General features: G+C 46.7%; 1 protein-coding gene across 2 annotated transcripts in view; it reads right to left on the reverse strand.

Moving 5' to 3' along the window:
• arhgap44a (Rho GTPase activating protein 44a) overlaps positions 1–22,996 on the reverse strand; it is a 36,600-nt gene extending 13,604 nt beyond the window's left edge. The window contains exons 1-15 of one of the 2 annotated variants that reach the window (XM_031572992.2): positions 22,481–22,996; positions 6,766–6,805; positions 6,504–6,623; positions 6,183–6,259; positions 5,581–5,692; positions 5,007–5,083; positions 4,794–4,911; positions 4,162–4,230; positions 3,950–4,031; positions 3,629–3,756; positions 3,159–3,270; positions 2,073–2,154; positions 1,751–1,831; positions 409–522; positions 162–253 (exon numbers count right to left, since the gene is read on the reverse strand). In XM_031572992.2, the coding sequence (XP_031428852.1) occupies positions 162–253; positions 409–522; positions 1,751–1,831; positions 2,073–2,154; positions 3,159–3,270; positions 3,629–3,756; positions 3,950–4,031; positions 4,162–4,230; positions 4,794–4,911; positions 5,007–5,083; positions 5,581–5,692; positions 6,183–6,259; positions 6,504–6,623; positions 6,766–6,805; positions 22,481–22,533 (1,357 nt within the window). In that variant the 5' untranslated portion in view covers positions 22,534–22,996. The remainder of the gene's footprint in view (positions 1–161; positions 254–408; positions 523–1,750; positions 1,832–2,072; positions 2,155–3,158; positions 3,271–3,628; positions 3,757–3,949; positions 4,032–4,161; positions 4,231–4,793; positions 4,912–5,006; positions 5,084–5,580; positions 5,693–6,182; positions 6,260–6,503; positions 6,624–6,765; positions 6,806–22,480) is intronic. The other variant, XM_031573002.2, reaches the window with a different exon arrangement.
• Between the last annotated feature and the right edge of the window lie 2,463 nt (positions 22,997–25,459).

Here is a 25,459-nt window from a genome sequence, read left to right on the forward strand (position 1 = left end):
TTTGAAAAGATAAAAATGTGCGATTAATCGCGATTAATTTTGAGTTAACTATGACATAAATGCGATTAATCGCGATTAAATATTTGAATCGTTTGACAGCACTAGTGGTAATGTGTGAGTGATGCGCATGTGTGGGCATATGTATTTATCATAACCCTGACCTCCGGGGAAGAACCAGTCGGCGTGCTGGATGATGGGCTCAATCATGCTTACGATCTGCAAGGACACCGTGGTCATCATCTCCGTCATGTTTCTGCGAACAAAAACGGTTCTGACTGCTTCAGTGGATTCAAATCTTCTGATGTAATGTTACACTGCATACTTGCTATGGAAAGGTGCATTAGCACTGGGCTTGGACTTTAGTCCATTAGTCTATACTAGAGTTATTGAAAGAATGGCCATGCTTACCCTTCAGAGGTGGTCCACAGCAGATTGGGTCCAAGCACTATTGCAATGTTACCTGGAGTCATTTTATTTAAGTCCTGGTCCTCAATGAGTTTTGCTAGAAATTTAATTAAGTATCTGATGGCGAAAGGAAGAGAGACATAAACATAAAAGGAATCAAACACTGTTTTCATAAATGACTGTCCCCCAAACTCATCAGAAATCCCTTTCTATTTTAGGCTGTTCATGAATATTTCAGGATTTCAGTGTTAATATTCTTCAAGCTGGAGTGCATAACCTCAATTATAGCAGTGTATGTGCTGTGCAGTAATAACTAACAGCCATGGCTTGAAGGGAAGAGAGGCGAGCCTGGGACAGAATGGTTGCTGGTGCGATCCCCTGGACCGGCAGGAGGACATGGGAGTGAATTAACAGCGCTTTCTTCCCCCTCAACGTCCATGGCTGAAGTGCACTCAAGCAAGGCACCTAACCCTAACTGCTCCCTGGGTGCTGAAGTGGATTCGCTGCCAACAGTTAAATGTAGAGTAAATGTAGAGTCCTAATCACCCTCAGGGGGTTAATAAAGCATCTAGAAAAAAAATTATAAATTTAAACACACATTTGTCCATTAAAACAATGCTCTATTCTTCTGTTCCTGTCTATGAATATCTTTCATGAATCTAATTACCCAGGGAAGAACTCCAGTCCAATTATTTCAGCTATCATATAAGGAGGTGCACTTTAATCTATACAGTAGCATTCAAATGCATGTTAGACATAGACTGTGGAGACGTTCGGTCTCTACCGGTGGTCTCATCTGTAACACTATTAATATTGTGTGGCAACACGGCGCAGAGCCAACTGTCTTGCCATCATTAAGATGTGCTATTCCCGGAACTCTCACGAATCCAGGTCAGAACGAGGGGCTGCATTTATCCTTCGTCTCCTCCTCCTCCTCCTCGGTAATGGCCTACATACGATTTTAACTGTGGACTGTGACGACGATGGGGCGGCGTCAAGGACATTTAGCTTTGGCGACTCGCCAGTGGCCGGGTCTGCTACGCTAGAGCCCTTCGCCGGCTCCTCGCGCTAACGACGCTCTCAGCGTGCCACCATCACACGAGGTGACATATGCAGGCAGTCAGTCAACAAGCACTCATCAGCCCTCCTGAACCCCCCCCCCCAAACAAAACAAAGCACACTCCATTTCAAAGACCTCCTGTGATAATTAGCGCTTATGCAACAAGACGCATGGCACAATAACACAGACTACTGACTAAAACTTGAACTTGTCACACGGGTCTCAGACAAACGCTTTTGTTTACAGTGTAAATGGACCGAGTACAAGAGTCGAATAGAGGCTGACCTGAAGTTGTTCAAATTGTCTTGTGGAAGTTTCTCGCAGGCGGCCAGCAGAGCTTGCAGTCTTTTGTCCAAATCCTGAATGCTGAGCATGGGGGTGGGGGTGGGGGGGGGAGAGAGCAGTGTTTAGTCATCCGTGGAGAGGCATGACATTCTGCATCCATGTCAGAGAAGCACTTAAAATCATTCCTCGGAGGACATCAGGATAGAGTCTCCGCTTCCTAATTTATGAGAGCTTTTATAGTGATGGGGAAAGGGGTGGGGATGGAAAGGTGGGGTTGTTGGAGGGGGAGGGGAGAGTGGGGTGGGGGGGATTCCCTGCTTACTTTGAGGCCTGGATCCAGTCATCGTAGAGTTCAGAGGTCATCAATGGTTCAGGGAGTTCACGGAGATATGATTTCAGAGCCCCTGTGAGAGAATAATGGGGGAGGGGGAAGAGAAACAGAGATAAAGAATGACACAGAGATAGACATACAGAGAGAAGGGGAGTTGGCAAGACAAAGATAGAGTGAGATGGAGAGAGAGAGAGAGAGATGGAGAGAGAGAGAGAGAGAGAGAGAGAGAGAGAGAGAGAGAGATGGAGAGAGAGAGGCAGTCAGGCAAAAGATATGAAATGGGGCCTAGAGGAAGGTTTGGTTTTTGGTTGATGAGAGATGAGCTTTGGCCACACACACTCACTCACACACACACACACACACACACACACACACACACACACACACACACACACACACACACACACACACACACACACACACACACTCACACACACACACACACACACTCACACACATACGCATAATGACACAAACACTTTTTGTGCATATGCATACAAAAACATTCACACTCACTCAAGCACATATACACACACACACACACACACTCACTCACTCACACACTCACTCACACACTCACACACACACACACACACACGCACACACATACGCATAATGACACAAACACTTTTTGTGCATATGCATACAAAAACATTCACACTCACGCACACACTCACACACACACACTCATGCATGCACACACACAAACACACACACACACGCACACACACAGTCCCTAAGATGAGTTTCGCCTGTCAGATTCGCTTCACCATGTGCCGCAGGTCCCTGACAGTGTGTGTGTGCGCGTGTGTGTGTGTGTGCGTGTGTGTGTGTGTGTGTGTGGGGGGGGGCACACTTCCACCAAAGGGAACATTAGACTCAAGTAAACTAGGGCAGAGTTTAATGGAGTCTCTAGCTGGGGTCAAATCGTATACACACTCTTTTAGAGATAACCAGCATCTCTGGGGTGAGTATGAGGAAATGACATCATCACAGCGGTACACGGAGAGAGAGAGAGAGAGAGAGAGAGAGAGAGAGAAAGAGAAAGAGAGAGAGAGAGAGAGAGGCGCAGCTCACCCGCTATAGCGTGGGGGTCGGCCGAATATTCCGGCACGTCCACCACTCCGCAATCCAGCGACGCCTTCAGCTTCTTAAGCTTGGACGCCGAGGGTGCCACCCGGAACAAACCCTGACAGAACCAACAAAGACACAAGAGGCTAGGGAAATATGCTAAATATGCATTTTTATGTGGTTTTTGCTGAGAACAATATCTACAGTACTTCCTACAATTGTTACGTTAATATTATTACAGTGTTTCTTAATAATATGACATCAGATCACACTTTCGCCATTCAGAAAATGTTCTTGTCCAATGTGACTTATACTTCACTGCACAGAGGCTACAAATTGTATGCACTTGTGTTCCCAGCTGATCTAATGCATGTCTTTGGCACTGTTATTAGCTCAATGCTATGCCTGTTATTGTAAGCAGCAGGTCCAATAGACGGACCAGGCTGAGTACTGAGCTACGCCAGAGCTGGGTTTACCTCCTCCTGCATGCCACACTCCAGCAGCATGGTGACACAGGCCTCGATGGGGAAGGCGATCTCTCGGCCACTGAGGGTCAGGTGCTCCTCCAGAGGCTTCCCATAGGAGGGCTTTTCTATCCAGGCCTCTGCCATGTCAAAATAATACGACACAACACAACACAACAGAGCAATGGACTTACAGTCAGCAGAGACAAGGGCACAGAGTATACTGGTGGCATTCTAATAACATGCAAGGGCTTAATGGTACCTGATCAAATTAGACACACAGACACACACACACACACACACACACACACACACACACACACACAATCTCACCCTGGTGGGCTTTGATCTGGGGCAGCACGGCCTGTAGGATCTCCAGGGACTTTCGGTGATACTCCGACTGAACCTCTATGAGCTGCGCAGAAGACAAACACACACACACACCTGTCTGTTCCTGCACACACTATTGTGTCACCAATACAGTAGTCAGTAAAGGGAATGAATACAGCTGTCCCACACAGCTGTCAATCAAGTGGTGAACTTACCATCTGAAAGTAGTTTGCATAGTCTATTTCTTTGGCCACAAAATTGTACATGTCTGCTGATAGCTGATCCTACACAGAAAAAGAAGAAGACAGGACACAGTAGCTCATTTAGTTGCAATCATTTGTTGCTTTGTGGTTTGAAGCACTCACTCATTGTTGTAAATGTTCCTCTTTTAGTATACACACTTACTATATATATACATCATTATATTCATGGACACAGGAGTCCATGTTGTCAGCATTGGCAGTGTTATACCCTTCTAAGTAGCGGTAAAACAACTGTAGCGACACAACTTTTCGGCACAGAATTTACAGTTCCTTATCGCAGTTGGACTGCGATATAACAGTATGGTACAGTACAGTACAGTATGCTCCTGAATTTATAGGCTCCTGAGGGGGCGGGCTCAGGAGAGAGCGCGGACGAATCGCAGCCTTTCAGGCGTGAATGGATAAATGCTTCGATTTGGGCCCATGACTGACGTCATGTACCATACTGTTATATCTGGTCCCTGCTTAAGGAATCGAGGTTACGTAAGTAACCGAGACGTTCCTGACTCCAGAACAGTTCCTGACTGAAGAAGAGTTCCTGACTCCAGAACAGTTCCTGACTCCACTGCTAGAACACAGCTCACCCTACAGATCTCCATGCGATTGGCCGTCTCCTCCATCTCCTCTCGCAGGGAGTCGGACTTGGCCCCGCCTGGCTGCAGGTTACTGGGGTGGCTGGAGGATTTGGAGGACTGCTGCCACCTAGAGGGGAGATGACAGGGTGGGAGTGAGGGGGCAGGTGGGGCAGCTGTAACTGGGTGATGACAGCGGTGTTGAGGGGTGAGAGCTGCTCTTACCGCGTCCGCGCAGAGTCCATGTCCAGCACCATCTTGGCTAAGTGCTTCCTCTGTTTCTGAATGTTAGGAATTTCAACCTGCACAGGCAAACCAAACAGAATCTCTACATCAGTACAGAGCAACTGTTCGTAGCCAATGTTTTTTGGATTTCAAGTTTACTATTTTTGCATTATTTCTACTTGGTTGCAATCACCAATATCCAAACAATGTATTTCCAATGCTAACATAAAGATTTCACCCATAGGAAATATTAACAGTCCAACCAAGGAGTTGGAGTTATTATTTGGAATAGCAAATATCTAATTTGTGTACACACAGAAGGTTAACAGCTGTAAGCACATTAGCACCATCCCCAGTTCAGGTAGTTGGGGTAGAGATATAAGTTACTCAGTTCAGGTAGTTGGGGTTGAGATATGAGTTACTCAGTTCAGGTAGTTGGGGTAGAGATATGAGTTACTCAGTTCAGTTGGGGTAGAGATATCAGTTACTCAGTTCAGGTAGTTGGGGTAGAGATACAAGTTACTCAGTTCAGGTAGTTGGGGTAGAGATATCAGTTAGTCGGTGTGAGCTTCACCTCTGCCAGCACATAGAGTGGCTCTACCACATCTCGCTCGATCTCCAGCTCAAAGAGGATGAGCTCCTGGGCCAGCTGCTCCTCTGCATCCCCACACATCTTCAGCATCTTCCTGTGGGGAACAAACACCAAGAACACCACAGAGCTGAGATCCCAGCACCACTGCCATGTTGCATCAGCGCCCTGTAGACTCATATTCAGACTTGTGTAGCATGCTCTTAACAAAGAGTCACAATACAAAATGCTTGTGGGTAGTAGGGGTTGCTTTTAAATGAAATCTGGGTTGTTCAGCTTTGTTCACATGAGATGTTATGCTACTGCCATCTAAACAAAGAATGTATGTAACTACTAAAATCATGGAAATCATCTCTTACGACATGAATTATGTTTCAGTTCGTTTTGTTGTTGCAACACAACTCAAGGGGGACACTGATACAGATTCAGTGAGCATACAGTAATACTTGGAGGACATAATGGAACAGTGCAATACGTGAGAGATAACGCACTGTGTTATGATGTTAAGAGAGATAAGACAAGAATAAGTGAGAGATAACACACAGTGCTAACAGGGGAGTGTGTGAGCGAAGGATGTGTGAGCTCACCCTAGCAGGGAGTCGTCACCTAACACAGAAGCCCCCTCAACCATACACTGGGCCAGAGTAGTCAGAGGAAGCTTTTTCTGGGGAAAAAGACAATCAATGTATTTAATATCTTACTATCAATCAATATATTTAATATCTTACCATCATGCCTAATGTGTTTATCAAGATGAGTCCCACTGAAATGGAAAAGCAATCGCTCACAAGAACTAACACAGAAAATTAAACAGAATTACTGTAACACAACAAATCTGCCTTTGGATCTGTCCATCTATGCATATATGGATGGTAAGATTGTGTGAGAGGCTGGGTGAGAGCACACACCGCGGGGGACTTGACCGATCTCTTCTCCCCATCGGCCCCCTGCTGGCCCTGCAGACAGGCGGTCAGCTTCTTGTGGGTGCTGTGGGACACCTGCTTCACCAGGTCCAAACGCTTCTCCACCTGAACACACACACACACACACACACACACACACACACACACACACATGAATATACACTGTGCAAAGACACACATACCACCACACCCACCACAAACTAATAAGCATTCACAAAATAGAACCCCAATTAACTCGCAAAACTACCTGCAAAAGGTCATCGCTGAGAACTTCGGTTTTTTCCGCCCTGAAACAAGCACCAAAAACAAGAGTCAATTAGTATCACAGGGGCAGGGCGTGAATTATTTAACCAGAACAAACTCAACAAGCCACTGGGGGAATCTCACAAGTGTTCCAGCTATTAATTACGAAGAGCCAAGGAATTCTCTACATGACCATGATTAATTATTTGTTGGAAACCAACGCTCGTGCCAAAGTGATGACAACGTGTTTGGTTGTTTCGGTTATCTGCGAGCATCGGAGGAACCATAGGACCAAGGAAAACAGTCCCCATGAACTGGCCAAGTTTCAGTGAGCATATTCCCTTTCAGTCCTTGCTACATAAACAGCGGCTGACTGAGAATGTGTGTCCCAATGCCTCGTTGCATCCTGCCCCTGCTAAGCTATGAAAACAAGAGGGAAGTGGTCTCGCTGTTCCCCTGACCTGAGATGGGTGTGTGCACCAGAGATGGACTCGCTCGCTCATTCCCGAGCTGTGATGTCAGCACATGATGACATCATCACTGATGTATGCCAGAACCTCTCTCACACACACACACACATACCCCTCGAAGGCCCCATGAGTGTGATGGGGGAACATTAGCTGTGAGTGCCTCACGGTGGACATCAGAAACCCTTCTGCAGGCACACAAACCTGGATGAGAACCTCCCTTCAGGAAGCGCTTGAAGAGATTCTGGGGCATGGTTGGGGAGATGGGCGTGGCTTAGAAACCTTTCAATCCAAATGTGCTGTTAACTTTGCAAACTGGTTAAATAGCCGGCAAGCATAAACATATTTCCACAAAAAAAAAACCTAACAAACAAACAAAAAAACCTGGATCAGGTTCATCCTCTGGGTGTTAGAACCACGTCCACCTCATAATGCTGGCTCTTGATGGCCCATGAAGACAGGTGGGTGGAGAGGCTGGGAAGCCTGAGGACGGGCGGCTTCTTTTCCGCCGGGGGCACGTGAGTTTCTAACGTGACCCACATGCCTTCTCACATACATGCGGAGGGACCAGGTTGCCATAGCAGCACGCTTTCCCCGCTAATGCTGGAGAGTGAAAATAACCACTAGTGCATTCGTCCACTTCAGCTGAGCTGCAGCGGTGTTATGAAAGAGGAGCTACGGAAAATGCACAACACAACACAACACAACACACACTTCAGAACGCATTTAGTCTCAATAGCCAACCACACAACCTCACAAATGGCTGTTAGGTAAAAAAAGAGTCAGCCGGTTAGGTAAGATCTCTGAGGCTCAGATGGGTGCTCAGATGGAGATTGTGTAAGACTGAGAGAGAGCGACAGTAGACACGAGTGTGTGTGTGTGTGTCTATGAGTGTGTGTGTGTGTGTGTGTGTGTCTATGAGTGTGTGTGTGTGTCTATGAGTGTGTGAGTGTGTGTGTGTGTGTGTGTGTGTGTCTATGAGTGTGTGTGTGTGTGTGTGTGTCTATGAGTGTGTGAGTGTGTGTCTGTGAGTGTGTGTCTGTGAGTGTGTGTCTATGTGTGTGTGTGTGTGCATGAATGTTCTCCGTTCTCCAACAGCCCCGAGGCCAGGACGCGGCCTTATGCTCAGAGCCGATAAAATAAACAAAATAATAAATTAATTCGCAAGCTGCCCGCAGCAGATGCTACAAGCTGGAATCCTGTGATGCTGCGCTGCGCCCCGACAAGCTCAGAGGGGAAAGAGCAACAAATAAACACACTTAGAAAACACGGACCATGACGGACACACAGCTGACCGGCTCCCCAGGCAGGACGTTCCCTCCCCACCCCACCCCTGGGTCCTCATCAGCGTGACTGGCCCTGGGTCAGTCCAATGCCACTGGAAACCTTTACTATTCATCGCAGCTGAAGCGTACCACAGCTCCGGAAGCACAACAGCGCAAGTGGGCAGTATGTGTATAGCATAACATTGCACCCTTTTACACCTGTGTACTACGAGTGTATTCTGAAGGTTCAAGTCACTTTAGATGCCTCACTGTCACTACATCCGAAGACTTTGTGTGAAGTTAAGTAAGATATAAGAAGCGCTCTAAAGAGAGCCCAGAAAGAGAGTGTGGCCACAGTAACAAGCAAGGCGGGTGGGAGTCTCTCATGGATCAGAGTTTTCATTCAAGGCCTGCACTAATACCATCCTAATTTGACAGTGATGAAAGCTGGTTTGACTTTCATGCTAAAATGGGCCAGGTTGTCTTCATTAGTAGACACTATCCAATGACTCATGGGCCCCTCTGTAATAATGTTACCATGCTTCTGTGTATGTATGAGTGTAGGCATGTGTGTGTGTGTGTGTGTGTGTGTGTGTGTGTTTGAGTGTGTGCAGTGAGTGAGAGAGCAGCCCTTTGCTGTTCATTCAGAACTGCCTGTGAAAGGGGGACTATGCGGCACGCTCTGCCCAGGAATTCCACCTCTGACGGGGGCCCTTCCTGCTCCAGCTGGGCTGTTGTTGTGTGACACTGAAGGGAGACGATAACAGCTCACAACAGCGTGTCTGACCCAACGAGCCAGCAGCCACGCACTCACTCTGTCCTTCTCTCTCCCCGTCCTACTTCCGGCCACTGACCAAGCAACCACTTCCAGGTATTGTGCCCCGGCGAGACTCACAGACTCTGGCCTCAATAAAGGACGAATCAGCATAATAGCCATTATGTTGGCCCTGTCATTCATTTCAACCCCAGCCCCACCCCATCCCCCCCAACCCCCCCAAAAAATGACACTCGGCCATGGGCGTGTGAGGGTAACAGAATGGGGGTATTTTTATCGCTGGGCCGTGCTGGGAGCCCGTGCCAACGGGCCCGTGGAGCAGTGAGAATGCCTGCCATCTGTTCCCCTCACTGCCCTCTTTTTCCCTCGTCCTGCTGGAGCGGCGCCTTGGCCTCGTCCAATATCACATCCAGGCGCTGCCTGTCTCCTTGTTTTTTCCCTCTCTGAAGGCGTCTGCAGCTCCTCATGATGGCATCAGGGTCTGTCCAGAGAGGCTGTCTGTGTGTCTGAACAGGAACCATTTGCACTCCGTTGCTGTTGTAGTGTTGTAATTATCTTTCACAATGATGTTCAGAACAGACTTCTTCCAAGTTCAAAGTCCAATGCTGTGGTGTTGTTATGTTTCATTACAGCGTGATACGTCTGTACATAAAGTAGGCATTTGCTCTCGATAGGAATGATGTGCTCACACACAGTAATACACTCATTCACTGTTTCATTTACGGTAACTTGGCTGCCGAGTCTTGCTGATTTTCCGGGCTATGTTCAGGAATCTTAGGTGCATTAGGCTTGCCATAAATTGTTCTGCAAACCTGTCAAATCACTGATGTTTCTGTAGAGTATGAGTCCCCGCTACTATTCCTGTGTGTGTGTGTGTGTGTGTGTGTGGGGGTGTATGTGTGTATCGCCTGTGGCTTCACTCTCAGGTCACTCTGAATAGAAGCGTCTGCCAAAAGAATGTGCTAAATGCAAATGTAAACCGCATGGCCAAGTCAAGCGGCACTGCACCCGCCCTGGAGTGTGTGTCAGCTCGCCGATGCCCACGCTCGTGCTCGGCGGCGCACACACACACACACATGAGGCAGGAGGAAACGAGTGGTGATTAACGTCCCTCGTACAGTGCCAAGGTGAGAGGAGTAAAGCCATGGGAACTGGGGCACTTCTGCCTCGGAACGGCGCTAATACAAACCAGCTTTCTGGAAGGTTGTGCTGTGAGCAGTGCAGAATGAAATGAAATACAGAGGGGGGGTGGGGGACTGAGTCACAGAGGGAGAGAGAGAAATACAGAGTGGGGGGGGGGGGGGGGGGGGGACTGAGTCACAGAGGGAGAGAGAGAAAGTCAGAAAATGGTTATAGAGAGGAAGGAGATAAATGAAAAGAGGGGAAAAGGAAATGAGAAAGACAGCAAGAGCGAAAGGAGTAAAAAAGGGATAGAGAGAGGAGGGGAAAGTCAAAACATGAAGTCAAAGTCTGATGTCTAGTCTCTGCCGTAGAAGCCTGGACATCCGCTTGACACATGGAGATATGTCAACAGCCCCAAGGCTCCATCAATCCCACACTCACATCACCCCCCTCCTGGCCGTCACAACCTCCAGCCCTCACCCTGCAGCCTTGGCTCTGATGCCAACTCCTCTGCCCCAGCGGCTGGGAGCTTGTCATCCTCCGTGTGGCTCCAGAGGAGCGGAGGGCAGCATTGCCCCACCAAGAGGAGGGGGTGGGGGTTACAGCTGATCCATGCCTGAAGCGGAGGGGGTGTGGGAGTGGGCCACTGTGGAGAAGGCAGCTGTCCTCCAGTGGAGCCACATGGTGAGATGGGGAAGCCATGAGCGACGGACAGGTAGTCATCTCCCGCTGACACTGGGTCTTCAAGAGCATCTGACAAGCCAGAGCAGTACTGGGCCCCAACTTGTCAAGCACATATGCTTTCTGTGCGGGCCAGCAGGCTCATCTTTCTCTTTCTCTCTCCACCCCCTCTCTTTCTATCTTTCTCACCCTCTATCTCTGTCTGACTCTCTATTTGGTTTACGTAGGGGACCAGGCCAGTGCAGGGCAGCGACAAAAACGGTCCCAAATACAGCAAACACACACACACACACACACACACACACACACACACCAGCCAAAGGTCCTCCCAGCCCTGGGATCAAAGGGAGAGGCCGTATCAGCAGAGATGTTCGCGGCTGATAGATAGAGGTCCAGTTCCTCCGGCTCGTTTATTTTCAGACAGCGGAATTTCCTCTCAGGATATCGCTCCTAATCTGCCTATCGAGTCTGAAGCACCGGAGTGACTGAACATACAGTACACATGCCTGCAAAACAGGAAAATACTACAGCCTGTATGCCCACAGGCTGTAAACAGATGTAGACGTAGATGATGATGGAAGGGAGAGACAGGACTATGGATAAGCATACCTAATAAAGCACTTAAAGCACTTTGAGCTGCATTCTTTTGCATGAAAGGTGCTATATAAATCAAGTTTATTATTATTATTATTATACCCATTTAGGCCATTAGCGACATGTTACCTCCTTACAGTTGAAACAGTTAGCACTAGCCAGAGAAAGGTGTGGGAGGAATAGCAGGGGAAAGAGCAACCGGCAACAATCACTGTGTGCCTGTCAACACCATCTGTCACACCACACACACACGCCTGCAAACGCTGGATGCTCTGGCTGCATAATGATAGTGACAATAGAACACTTCAGATGGAGAACGCAACCTAACGGACAGGGTTAGTACAATCAGGCAGGCGGGGTTTGTGGGCTGTTCTGCTCAGGAAGAGAGTGCAGAAGGTTGCAATTTTTTGAGTGGTTTTGCTACAGGGACCAGACAGCACAAAAGCTCACAGATGTAATGCAAGAGTGTGGTATTAATAAAACAAGATTTATGGCGCTGGAGCGAGACGCAAAAAAAAAAAAACGAGAGAGGAAGAGAGAGAAAGAGAGTGAGAGTGTGAGTGTGTGTGTGAGCGGGAGACAAAGAGAGAGAGAGAGGGAGTGTGTGTGTGTGAGATAGAGCGAAAGAGAAAGAGAGTGTGTGTGAGAGAGAGAGAAAGATAAAGAGACAGTGTGTGTATGAGAGAGAGAGAGGGTGAGAGAGGGAATGCAAAAGAGAGTCCCAGTGGCCCCCACCATTCAAACTTGCCCACCTCGCCTTTGCAATATTAAACAAATCAGCAAGCAGCGTATGCGTATGCGTGTGTGTGTGTGTGTGTGTGTTGGGGGAAGGAGGGACTGAGGTGAGGTGTGGGGTTTCCTGAGCTGTGACTGATGCCTGATGACAGCAGCATCTGACCCAGGCTCTCAGTCGGGCTCCCCACCAGATGTGCCAGGCCTTCCATTAAACGGCAGGTGGACCTGAGTCAAACAGTGAGCATGGCTCAACCGTCAAACACTCGCCCTCCTTATATAAGGTTCCATTTCAGCTCAGATGTGTTAATACTTGTGTTAAGACAGCCAGGCTCCCCCATTCTCTCTCCCTTCTTTTCTGACCTTCAGGGTCTCACACACACACACACACACACACACACACACACACACACACACACACACACACACACACACACATGCGCACACAAGGACTTATGACAGCATCAATTATTCATGTGTACATAATGATATCTGAATAAAATAGAAGCAACGGGATTGAACTGATGTGGAGCCAAAGCCAACGGACGGTCTGGTCAGTGGGAGTGTTCCTGCGGTCGCCAGGCACACAACCGGAGCGCTGGGTAGGGGAGTGTTCCTGCGGTCGCCAGGCACAGAACCGGAGCGCTGGGTAGCTGTCTAACCTGCAGAGGCAGCCACTCTGACTGAAAAACCATCCAACCATCCACCCACGCCACTAACCTGCCAGCACAGGGCAGAGAGAGCGAGAGAGAGAGAGAGAGAGAGAGGGGGGGAGAGCAACGAAGTAGTGCAGTGGGTTGGACAGAGAGAGAGAGAAAGAGAGAAATAGAAAGAGTGGGCAGTGGGAGAGAGAGTGAGTGAGAGAGAGAGAAAGGGAAGGAGGGAGAAGGAGAGAGCGAGAGAGGAAGAGGCGGGGAACAGGAGCGATAGCATGACATTGGGAAATTCACAGCATTTCAAGTCAAGGGATGGATGCATTTTTTCTCCTACTGAGCACAATGCTAAATCACACCAGAGAGATTTGGAGAGACCCAAAGAGGTTTTTTTTTACTCCAGGAAGACGAGACTGAGGGGAAGACAGAGGGGAATGCTACCAGGCTACTGAAACAGAAAAAAACACTTACTGGAGTTGTCCAGTAAACTAGGTCGCAGCTTTGTTAAGTATGCAAGAATAACTGCGACATACACACACACACAAACACACACACACACACACACACACATACACACACACACACGTCCAGGAAGAGTCACTCACCCAGTAAAATTGCTCTGGGAAGGCAAGTACTGAATTATCTCCAACAACTTTCTACATGAAGGGTGGTCTGTTTAAGACTGTTGGACATTCAAATGATACAATACCAGAAACTACAGCGTGGAAGGTCAGTGTTTCCCCTAGGTTTACAGCTTTGGGGGGGGGGGGGGGGGGGGCGGCACGGTGCGCGGCGTGGCATGGCCATCGACAGCAGTCAATATAACAACTGAACGATGTATCCACAAAGTGTGCAGCTTTTGTCGCTGCAGTGGTGTATCTTTCTGGGCTTGTGGAAGAACATTTTTTGAGATATTTGCGGCCTAAAATTCCTGATTTCGCAGGAGCTTTTCCAAAAAGTTGCGATGAAAGTTTTTATTTTTAGGTTTTTGTGAAAGTTGCGATACAACGTTGTGAATTGTGCTCTTTGTAATTATAATTGAGTTATTTGTTGAAAAAACAAACATTAATTAATCAAGAACAAAACGATTGAGAAATGGTCCTCTTAATAACCTCACCAATATGCCAAACAAAAGATTACCTGGACTACAAAAATTTAGCAAAATAGGCTTTACTTATCCACAACGAAGTGCACATGTTGGCATTACAAAAGGACCAGTAAGACTGAATAAAATGTTATGAATGTCTCAGCCTTCATATGACGAAAAAAAAAAACAGCCTGTGTCACTATGATCTGTCTCCTCATCTGACGTCCTGCCTGTGTTTCTGCCGTTCTCATTGCTTATCAATCTGTTTTGCTATCCTTGTTTATTTATTTTATCCGTATAGGTGTTGATGTTCAATTTCATATATTAATTTCAAGTCGTCCAATTTCAAGTCATCCATTCTTCAACACTAGCTGCTACCTTGTCTTCAAACAGAAAGTAACGTTACATCTCCATGGCAACAGCTCTTGAGGGTTTGGCAAATAATCGGATTTATTGCTTCCTTCATTATTCACAGCAAAATAAATAATTTTCGTTACATTTCATAGATTTATTACCAGACTCTATGTAAAAAGGGCCACGCACAACTCACGGAAAATGATAAAAAATGGAAGCCAGATCTATATCTGAATTTTCGGTGCGGACATTCTGTACGTACGTTCTGTTTCCACGTCTGTTTTAGCCATTCTCACTGGGCCTCATTGTCGACCCTACCTAGGAAAAGATCTCTGCCGGATTCATGAACGCCTGGATATTAGTTTTTTAAAGCTTAAACGTGTCCGTAGCTGTGCACTGATTCTTAAGCCCAATTATCTCCGCTGGTGGGAGCGTGCTCACCTGTGTGTGCGCGCACGTGTCTGTGTGTGTGTGTGTTTGTGCGCATCGCGGCGGAACTCCGCCATGCGCGATACAGAGAGCAGAGAATTGTAAATGCGCGACCATGTAGAGACAGAAATTACATGCCGTCGTGTAAATAAGATAAATAACATAAGGCTATTTATTTTGTTTAATAAAAGAACAAACTATAGACCTGTTCTATAGGAAAGGTAACCTTAAATTACTTCCGTTGTGATCTGGCGCTTTATAGAAAATAAAATTGAACAAAATTAACTTGACCTTCCAGGGGGGGCGGGGGGTGCCGTTGGGGGGGCGGGGCGCCCCCCTAATATAACGGTAGGGGAAACACTGAAGGTGCAGCCAGAGCTGTCAGATATACAAAGTAACCTTACTAATCTGGCCTCCGAGTGCTGCCTCAACCAGTAGCCTTACTAATCTGGCCTCCGAGTGCTGCCTCCACCAGGGCCGGGAGGGAGGATGGAAGCACTCAAATATTCCAGCAAATCTTGCAATATGTACCTCGCACCTCCCCCACCCAAGGTTCTCATATCATTAATAACATGTGGGCAAGGTGAAAGAGAGAGAGTGAGAGAGAGAGAGAAGGAAGAGAGAGAGAGGGAGGGAGAGAGAGAGAGAGAGAGGGAGGGAGGGAGAGAGAGAGAGACAGAGAGAGAGCAGGACATTTTCCTTAAAAAAGACGTTACTAGGCAACCAGATTCAAGATTTCAATGTCCTCATCAAGTGCCAAGACAGAGTGGAGAAAATACCTTGTTACATTAGGACAATAATCAAATGTACAAATAAGCATCAAATATTATTAAGATGGTGATATAACACAAATTACTGCGTGCAGGAAGTAAGTAAGGGAGTTGAGAGCAGTTCTGATAGAACACTAGAACAGTGTGTCATACCACAACTGATCTAATGATCTAATGATAAATTGCTGCTCTACGATTATGGACTTGGAGGGCTTCCAGTTACATGAACATGCCTGTAGTAGTGGGTGCTGAGACTGGAATAGTGTTCTGTGTATGTGTGTGTGTGTGTGTGTGTGTGTGTGTGTGTGTGTGTGTGTGTGTGTGTGTGTGTGTGTGTGTGTGCTGTTGGGGAACAAAAGAGAATTTGGGGAGGAACTAGGCTGCCTCATGTGATGCTACCAAAGTACAGTGAAGGCTTATCAAAGATCTGCAGACACGGAGAGGATGGAGAGTGACTCATGCTGGCCGCAGACACTTTTTCCATGAGTAGTTATTTATTTTTTTAAGGGCTATGGGCGGAGTGCTGCCATCAACGGCAAAAACATGACGCGGTGGTCATCCAATACCATCTGAACCCGGTTTCCTCAAAATATCCATTATGAACACATTGTGACCTCAGAGCCAAATGTTTTTCTCTCTTTGTGCCGTGTGTCTGGCGTTCTTCAAACCAAGGACCTCTGTTTTTAAATCTGCTTTCTCTCTCTCTCTCTCTCACTGTCTTGCATCATTCCCCTGCCCCGTCATGTTTCATGTTGTTGTTGTTTCTTGTCACCTCTGTTCCAGTATCCTACCACTACCACTCAGTATCCAGACAGAACTGTACAAGCACCGTTTCTGCTGGAATAAAAGCTTGACTCCAACAGCACTACACTAACAAAATACCAACTGGTCTTCACCCTCTACATACAGGGGGAAGATCTATTGATGGTGAATGGGGTAAGTAAGCCCACTGACATTTGCTGACACTGCTGATCTGTTTAAAGAGGCCAAGGACAAGCTCCACGTGCAAGCTGATGTCTTGATGCCATGAACACTCGACCAGGGAAAGAATTAGGTTACACTGTATTACTTCAGTCCATTGTGCGCCCTTCATTTCAGACCAAACCAATTACAGACAATAACGCAGAGTATTTATGACACAGGGCAACTGAACCCCTACTCCACTCAAAATGTCTGTATTAGTTATTCAACTTCATGTAAACATTCTGTGCTAATATGCTAATTCTGTGCCATATGGACCCTACTGAGGTGTAAAGGCTAGGTGGGCTAACCCTGCTTTCCCTCCTGTATTGAACAGTACACCTCGTCCATGCTTCTTGAATGCAACCTTGCTGGATCTCAAGGACACACTGACAGGAATCGCGATGATGCTGTCCTTGGCTACACACACAGGGGATTAGAGCAGCTCTGGCACACTGGAACTGACAGCCTCGGCGTGCTGTGGTCCCTTTACCTCGCTGGTTCATTCCTTGTGGCTTATCTGAGCGACCACACTGCAGGAATTCCTGGAACACTTTGAGGTTATCCTCTGTTTTATATTCAAATAGTGTGTATATACGTATGCTTACATATACATGCAAGTTTTGGCCTTTCTCACGGCTATCTGTGTCTGTTAGCAGTGGAGCTATGCAAGGCTTTGTTCTACTTGGCAGGGAGCTGCGAACAGGTCTAAAATAACATGGCATTCATCTATAGTCCAGGGACCCCACCCAAAACAATCAGCCAATGTGGTACAATATTCAGCAGGACATCAGCAATGAAGGATACCACACCCACAAAGCGTGCCCAGACACACAGAAAAACATGCTCTCTCTCTCTCTGTCCCCCTCCCCCCTCACCTCTCTCTCTCTCACACAAACACACACACCATTTCATCACATCACTTATTTGATAGTTGAGGTACGTCCCTCAGCCTCAGACTCTTGCTTTTAGCCAGTGAAAATGTCATGAGTGGCCGGCATGCAACCTCAGTTGCAGCACATTGCATCCCCAGAGAGTACATCAAAAAGTGGAGGTGGGGGTTGGCGGTCTGGGGTAGGGGTGGATGGGTCGGCGGTCTGGGGAGGGGGTGGGGGGGTCGATGGTCTGGGGTGGGGGTGTGGTGGGGTGGTGGCGAGTTTCAGCTGCAGCCTCCAAATGGTGGCTATTCTCTCATAATTGGACCCAGGGTACAGAGAGATGCAGCCTGGGCTCTAATTGCTTTCCACAAATCTATTACCACACAATAACGGGGATTATTTGCAGAGGATGGGGCCCTGGTGGTGGTGTGTGTGTGTATGTGTCAGAGAGAGAGAGAGAGACAGAGAAAGAGAGACAGAGAGAGAGAGAGAGAGCTTTGGGGGGGGGAGGAGGACAAGCTCCTGCTGAGAATTCTGGAAAGTACTGAGGCAGTTTCAGCTCTCTGACCTTTGAGATGTAATTGGGAAGAATGCTTGTTTTAGTCTAAAAAGCCCAAAACAAATAGGCTGATTTGAATAGTACAGTTACATTGACCTCTTAGACTATCCAGTAAATCAAATAAATTAAATGGATTGGCCTCCAGGTTGAGAGTAAACACTACAAATGGAAACAACACTCACATATGGATGAATTGACCATAAACAGGGAAACCTTATGCAGCATGAGTAACTGAGAAATGTGACTGCATTTGTATCTCGCCTTCATCTGCATTCAGAGTTACTTTTGGTTTGCCATTCACAGAGGGGGCAGGTGCACTAAAATCTGGGCCGAAATAAAAATGTCTCCCTCTCATCTAGTCCTATTATTTTTATTAGTGCACCAAAACCCAGATAAGAAATGCCATGAATAAAACTTAATCAAAAATACCATTACTAAAGTACCTGCCAAAAAACCCAATGACACTCAAACGGTATCATTAAGTGAATGCTAATGCCCCAGCTATTGTGTAGCGAAAAAAGAGTCCTCAGTGGAGATGCCAAGACTGATAAGTAGCTCTGCCTATGGACGCTATCTCAATAAGATCTGTGCGCAGCATGGAAATGCCTTAATGGCACTCTCGCCAATGGCGGGCGTGATTCGCATCGCAGAATGCCTCGTTCGGTGGATGGCTGACGGCTGGGGGGGGGGGGGGGGGGGCTTAATGGAAATCCACTGCAGCGCGCGCGGATCCATCCCCCCATCAGCGGTCACATGGCGCTGCAGAGCCCACCGGCATCAGCTTAAGTGAACCAAGAGCTGCTGACACCGCACACCTGCTATGGTCCCTATGAGGGCCAGACCTCCCATCCAGCCAGCGCTTCCCCACTAATTAAAAACTAGGCCACTGCAGAGGAAGAGAGGGTGAGGGTGTCACCCTGCCTGACAGCACCCTCCATGACTGATGCTCTCCATCGCCACATTGGACCTCGTCACCACGGTGTGCCTGAATGGAGGACAATAACAGTATGCTCAGCACACAGCATGTTCTTCCTTCTCCAATTCAACACAGAGTTCCCTGATGCGTGAACCCCAAGAACCTGGTTGGTCCAAGCACCACACCATGAACTGAGCTGCACACTACGGGGGACACCAAGACAAACGGCTGCAAAACTACAATAACCTGGCCAGCTGTGGTAAATGTTCCTGCTGTGTTGGAGAGGGGAGCCTGAGAGGAACCGTGATCAATCGGACTCTGTGAGAACACTCCCTGATTGTCTCTCCCTGGGCTTTTTGAGAGCCAATACCTTCTGCAACTCTCCTGGCTGAGTGGCATAAATCAGTTCGGGGGAGACGGCGACATGGTGCAGTCCTCACGAGCTGACGACGCGGCCTGATGCAGTACGTGTCAGCGGATGAGTGATGCCCTGGGGAGAACATCAACCTCGCTACAGTATGTTAAGACCACACCAGACAAGAGGGAAAGCAATGATGCTATTTAAAGTCCTCAGAGCCAGTGAAATGAGACGCCATAGTGCGTGTGTACCATAAAAAGGAGATAAAAGAGCTGTAATGTGTAGCGGCGGCACTGAAATGAGTGTAAAATGGACATCGTCCATTATACAGATGACAGTCTACGGGGCCGGACGACACCTCCAATGACTCAAGTGTTTAGCGAGCTGAGAGGAAAACAGTGAGGAGGGCTTCCGTAAGGAGTGTGTGTGTGTGTGTGTGTGTGTGTGTGTGTGTGTGTGAAATGTGTTCAATACACTGGACCGTTAATCACTGCCTGTGCCCCCCACTGTAACTGCAGGTCCCCCTGAAAGAGACACACATCAGTCCTCAGAACAGAACAGCCCCCCCTCCTACTGTGCCTCTCCGTCTCTTCTGCTGTGCCAAGTCTCCATCTCTCTATTAAGCTGAACATAAAGGGGATAACATCCTTTTTCTGTTACTCCCAACTGCAGTAAAACATAAACATTATGTATATTGATAAACGGCACAGTAACAATACTCCCTCCCTCTCAAGAGCTTATTTCTTCCCTCGCTCTCTCTTGCTGTCTGTGACATACTTTTTAAAAGGGAACACTGCCTCCCTCCCAGATGGGAGAGAGCCTGTTGAAACCACACAAACATATACTTCCACCCCTTTTGGTTCATACAAAATACCCCATTTACCTATAAAGAGAAAGGAAGCCATGACCCTTAAACCATGACCCCCTAAAGAAGGCTGCTGGTATCCATTAGTACGGAATATACAATGCACATTGGCTTATTGTGTTTTACGTTAGCAAAGTCGTTCAAAAATCATAAGTGAAACAGAAAGAAACTTCAACTGACAACATCCGTCTTATAATACAGGGCTCCTGGGTCATCAATACATGAGAAGATCACTAATCACAATAATCAATCATTCCTCAAGGCTCCAAAGTGCTAACTGATCTAAAAATGGAAGTGCCGTTACAGTGTAATAAAACACGTGTTCTCATCTAATCAGAGCTGTGCATTTCTTTTAACACTGTGAGAGGCACTGGATATATGAATGGCAGAAGCCTGCATGTCAGGGAGGGCTTAAGAAACACCTCCCAGATGTTCAGCACGCTGCCTGAAGGTCAAGGTCCCTCAGAGGACAATGTCCGATTCCGAAGCCCTGTGCGTGTGTGTTTGTGTGTGTATGGGTGTGTGTGTGTGTGTGTGTGTGTATGGGTGTGTGTTTGTATAGGTGTGTGGGTGTGTTTGTGTGTGTGTGCGTGTGTGTGTATGGGTGTGTGTGTGTGTGTGTGTGTGTATGTGTGCTCTGGGCCATGACACTGAGCTTTGGAGGGGGATGCTGCTGTGTGATGCAGGTGAAATGTTGTCCCTTGTTTCCCTTCCCTCTCACAGTCTGGTCTGGCCTGACCTCTCCAGCCTTGTAGGACTTAATCATTACTGCGAGCACCCTGTTGTTTGGGAAACATGTTGTTGCTCATTATTCCGGAGCGCTGCCGACAGAATGCTACTGCGTGCTCCTGCCAAGGGACCGGGGGCACTACGGACTGTGTGGTGAGAATACCATCACACCGGGCAGCAGCTATGTGGCATTAACATGGTTATTACCGTGCTCGCATACAACCACCTAATGACACACGTGTGCACAAACCCCCCCCCCCACACACACACAAACAAACACTTTGGCAGGTACAGTGCAACGTCCAGGGGGAAAGCCGGCACTGCATGAGCCGGTGATTACTGATTGACATCTCTCCAATGCCCCTACTGATGCTGGCCGCCACAGACTACGTGGAAAGTAGAGAAACTAGTGGCTGACATTTCCACAGACCAAATGCTCACTACCTGGAATAAAGACCCACAGCTGTGTGCGATTATCTCCCCAGCAGGATATGACATGGAAAGGTGCACACTTCATGTCCCCACACACAATGCCACCTACATGACAAGCTGCCTACATAGGTGGAAAAACAGGCCTTGAGATAGGGTGGGGGTGCTGTGATACACAACAGTCTACGAATGTGAAAGGTCAGTAGCAATACATCAGAGCAGCACAGATTAGCATGACATTATCACCCGGAGAAAACACCTTGTCAAGTGACCAGATTGAAGGTTTTACACAAATAAAGCCGATTAAATAATATAAAGTGGTTTTGGTGAGCGTGCAGCCGAAATAGAGAGAATGATTATATGATTATTTTATGGACGTGAATGCACTCTGCAAGATACAGTATAGATTTTTGTGCCACCTCGGATGCAAAGCCTTGTCTTGCAAGGCGCGGGAGAAACGGCCATGATTTGGGTGCGAGGTGGGACCACTCTGCCTTCTCTTAGATGACCGTAGCAAAGATTACTGCGTACTGGAAAACATTGCACCTTTTCCATTTTCCTCGCACGTCGCATAAGACGCATCTGTCTGCATCAGCTGTAAAAGCATCCTAGTAGGCTTGCTGACATTGATGGTATGCAATATCCTGACCCCTTGCACAGACATCGCCAATACTATCTAAAAAAAATGAATTGTATTTTTAAATATCACTGATAATACAACCTTTGGTGTGGGCGAGTAAGCGTGTGTAACATCGCTGTGGGTATCTTCTGAGGGCATTGCGCCTCCACACTACCTCTGCAGTAACGTTAGACCATTACGCAAATGAGACTATTGGCAACCCAATTCGGACTTTCACTTCTGTCACTAGAGAGCCTGAAATGAATCTTTCTAAGAGGATTATGCAGCAGAAACATCACAGGGCTGACTCTATGGCAGTTGCATAGTCAGGTAGTTTCCATAAATCACTGGAATAGCATCATTAGACAACTCATTCTGATAAGGAGGATTTCCCCATTCAAACTTTCTTAAATTTCTCAAACCGAAAACCCCAAGGCGTTCAATTCCGTGACGGAACAGCGGGGAGGTACCGCTTACCTGCCTACCGTCTGGTTGGCAAGCTGTCGCATTCGATTGAATTGCTTCTTCATCTTGTATTTTTCTGCGTTACCACCTACAGCGAAAAAGACTCCGCATATCTCTGAAAATAAAGGCCCATATTCCGGTGCGGCACACGAGAAAAATCCGCCCTGTCGCAATCCCCGTCCTTCATTGCATTTGGAAACACGCACGGAAAAATCTGAAAGATGTCTTTTCAATGCATTTTCCTCCACATACGGCTACTCCCTATGAGGAGATGCTGGGGCAATTCTACGCTGTGGGCAAAGTGACAGCATAACGACAAGAAGCTGCTGCTTGCTCTTGCATTCTGGGAAAAGTAGTTCTGGTTAGTCACGACTCCAAATCGGTTTCCCTCATCAGTGGATGCCTCAGATAGGCTGCTGATCGAGAGCGAGGCTGCGAGGGAGGAAAAACCTGTTCAAAATCATTGTATAGTAGTAGTGTTTTATATGATAGAAAGGGACAGACTAGCAACAAAAAGACAGCCCGGGAATTTGCTATCAACTGACCTCATTTGATATGGCAAATTCGAACGGAAACAGCATGTTTATTGACCAACGACTAATGTATTACTTTGCATTGTTTGTGTTAGGATAATAAGTGAAACGATTAACTTAATTTTCTAGGGTTTTACTCCTCATGTTTGTGTGTAGAGAAAGTACAAATGTAACGTCCCTGAAAAGACTTCTTTCTCCAAACTTTCGCTGCCTGACTGACAGGTTAACCTGTTTGTTAAAATGCATAAATCAGATATCATTTGGAAATTAACTTCAACTATTATGTTGTAGCCTTTTCATTAAAATCTGAATAAACAGTTAAACAAAGCAAATACATATGTGATGTAGGCTATTATGCAGCTCTAGGCTACATGCCATTCATTTTTTTTTTAATGGTAATGCAACAACTAATCATTTGAATTAAGGAGTCCGACCTGATCATATACATTTATGTTCATATGCATTGTGCTCTATTCTAGGCCTACGTCAGTCACACAATAACATGCAGTAGTGCACCTTTAATTGGATCCGAGCTGGTTCTTCCTCCCTCCTCATCCACCCTTCACTCTCAAAATATAGGCTACTGATAGAGATATTAGCAGTCCAGTATTTCCTAAAAGGGAAATCGGTTTAATAAATGAACAGTTTGTTTTCCCCATGTATGTCCACAGTCGAACAAAACCGATGGCCGTCAAGTTAGAGCACTTTAGAGAAATTGAACGTTAACTTTTCTAAACGTCTATGCACCGACTAGTTAAACCTTGGAAATGGTCAAACCAGCAGCGGGACTCCAGCTTTGAAACCAGTTTTAAAGGTCAACAAACATTTTGCTTCATTTCATTTAGCTAGTTCACAGCACGGCTACCTTGCATGACATATCACCTGCTCCCTGCTCACTCTCTGATGCCCTGCCACCGCTACTGCACACTTCGGCGTCAGCTAGCAAAGCCTTTCTTTCCGTTTCGTTCGAACTATCCCGAGTACTTTGCAGTTGTGATGGCAAACGCCCTCACTGTTATTACAGGTTGCACCAGCCGTGTCGCTGCAGCTAAGACGCCCTTTTGAATATCTGCAATACAATGTCTAAAGTCTAGGACAGGGAAAGTAACACAGAGACAAAAAAAAAAAAAAAAAAACAACAACAAAAAACGCCGGCCCTTGCAAGACTGACCCATCGCGAAATTCCCGAAACTTCGCAATGTCCAGTCCACGGCAGTGTGAGAATGAAATATGTTCAATTTGAAAATCACATAACCTGGTCCATCATATGATCATGGACAGGCATATACAAAAGCTTGACATTGTTGAGATATAAAATCAGCATTACCGAAACTGAGCCGAGATAAAAATGGTAATGCTCAGGGGGGCTGCTTATTTGGACATGCATAGACAAAAGATTCCGAACATCTCATTACTTCAGGCTGACCAACAAGACCAATACATAAAATAGCTTATCTTAGCGGTGTGAATACACCGCCCTCTCGTGGTTCAGTTTTGCTAACACATCCTTAATGTAGCTATACTTATTCTTACAGTACGGCATCGCCAACTTTATCGCCAACTTTATTGCGCCAACTAGGCTGCTAGTGTTTGCAAGGTTCCCTAGTTCTAGCATGCCTACTTTAAGAAGGCAACAGTGGCCAGTTTTAGAATACATTTTTTATGTTTCTGGGCATTTTGTGACACTACAACAAATCATTTAATAACTCAAGGCATTTGACACTTAAAATGATTGTCATTATTGTCATTATTGTCATACCTGCCTCATTTAGAGAAACAAAATGTGTGATTGATTTATAGTGTCACGGCTCCACATTCAAACATCCCAAGTGACCAATTAACAAACCTAAAAGGAAGAGAAACAAGTAAAGGTCAATAAATAACACAGATCAGTGAACACCAATATCCATCTCTTTCCGACATAAAATTGTACCGTAGAGGGTCTCAGCTGTTCAACTGTTCTCAATCTGTTGGAAAAGTCAAGACACATGCCAGGTAGTCACAGCCTCAGATGATCTGACAGCACAGTTATTGGTTGTCCATAATTTAAGTCAAAGGACTGTATAGGCATCTGCTGGGAGACATGCATGAATTTCATCAGTTTTTCTTATCAGCTTTTTGGAATAAAAGAGAATTACTAAATTAGAAAATATTCATTTCAGAATAAATTTAATCCATAATCACTCTGTGGCTGATTGCTTTGAATTCCAGTCAATAGGCTCTTTCCTTGAGCAGGCTCATACACAGATTTCAGGCCAAAGTCAAAGGTCTAACTTGTGTGTCTTCAGATACATCTGAAATGGCTTGTCAGTGCATTAATGTATACAGCAGAGGGCGCTATTCCATCAACTAATGTGCCTGTGCTAAACAATTGGGTGATGAGGTGCTTTTGCAACCAGCAACAACAAGGGGTCTCTGCACTCCAGTGACCTGGTCCAGTTGGAACACCACACCACAT

This window comes from Clupea harengus, chromosome 1 (assembly GCF_900700415.2).
Source record: "Clupea harengus chromosome 1, Ch_v2.0.2, whole genome shotgun sequence".
In the NCBI taxonomy this organism is placed as follows: Eukaryota; Metazoa; Chordata; class Actinopteri; order Clupeiformes; family Clupeidae; genus Clupea; species Clupea harengus.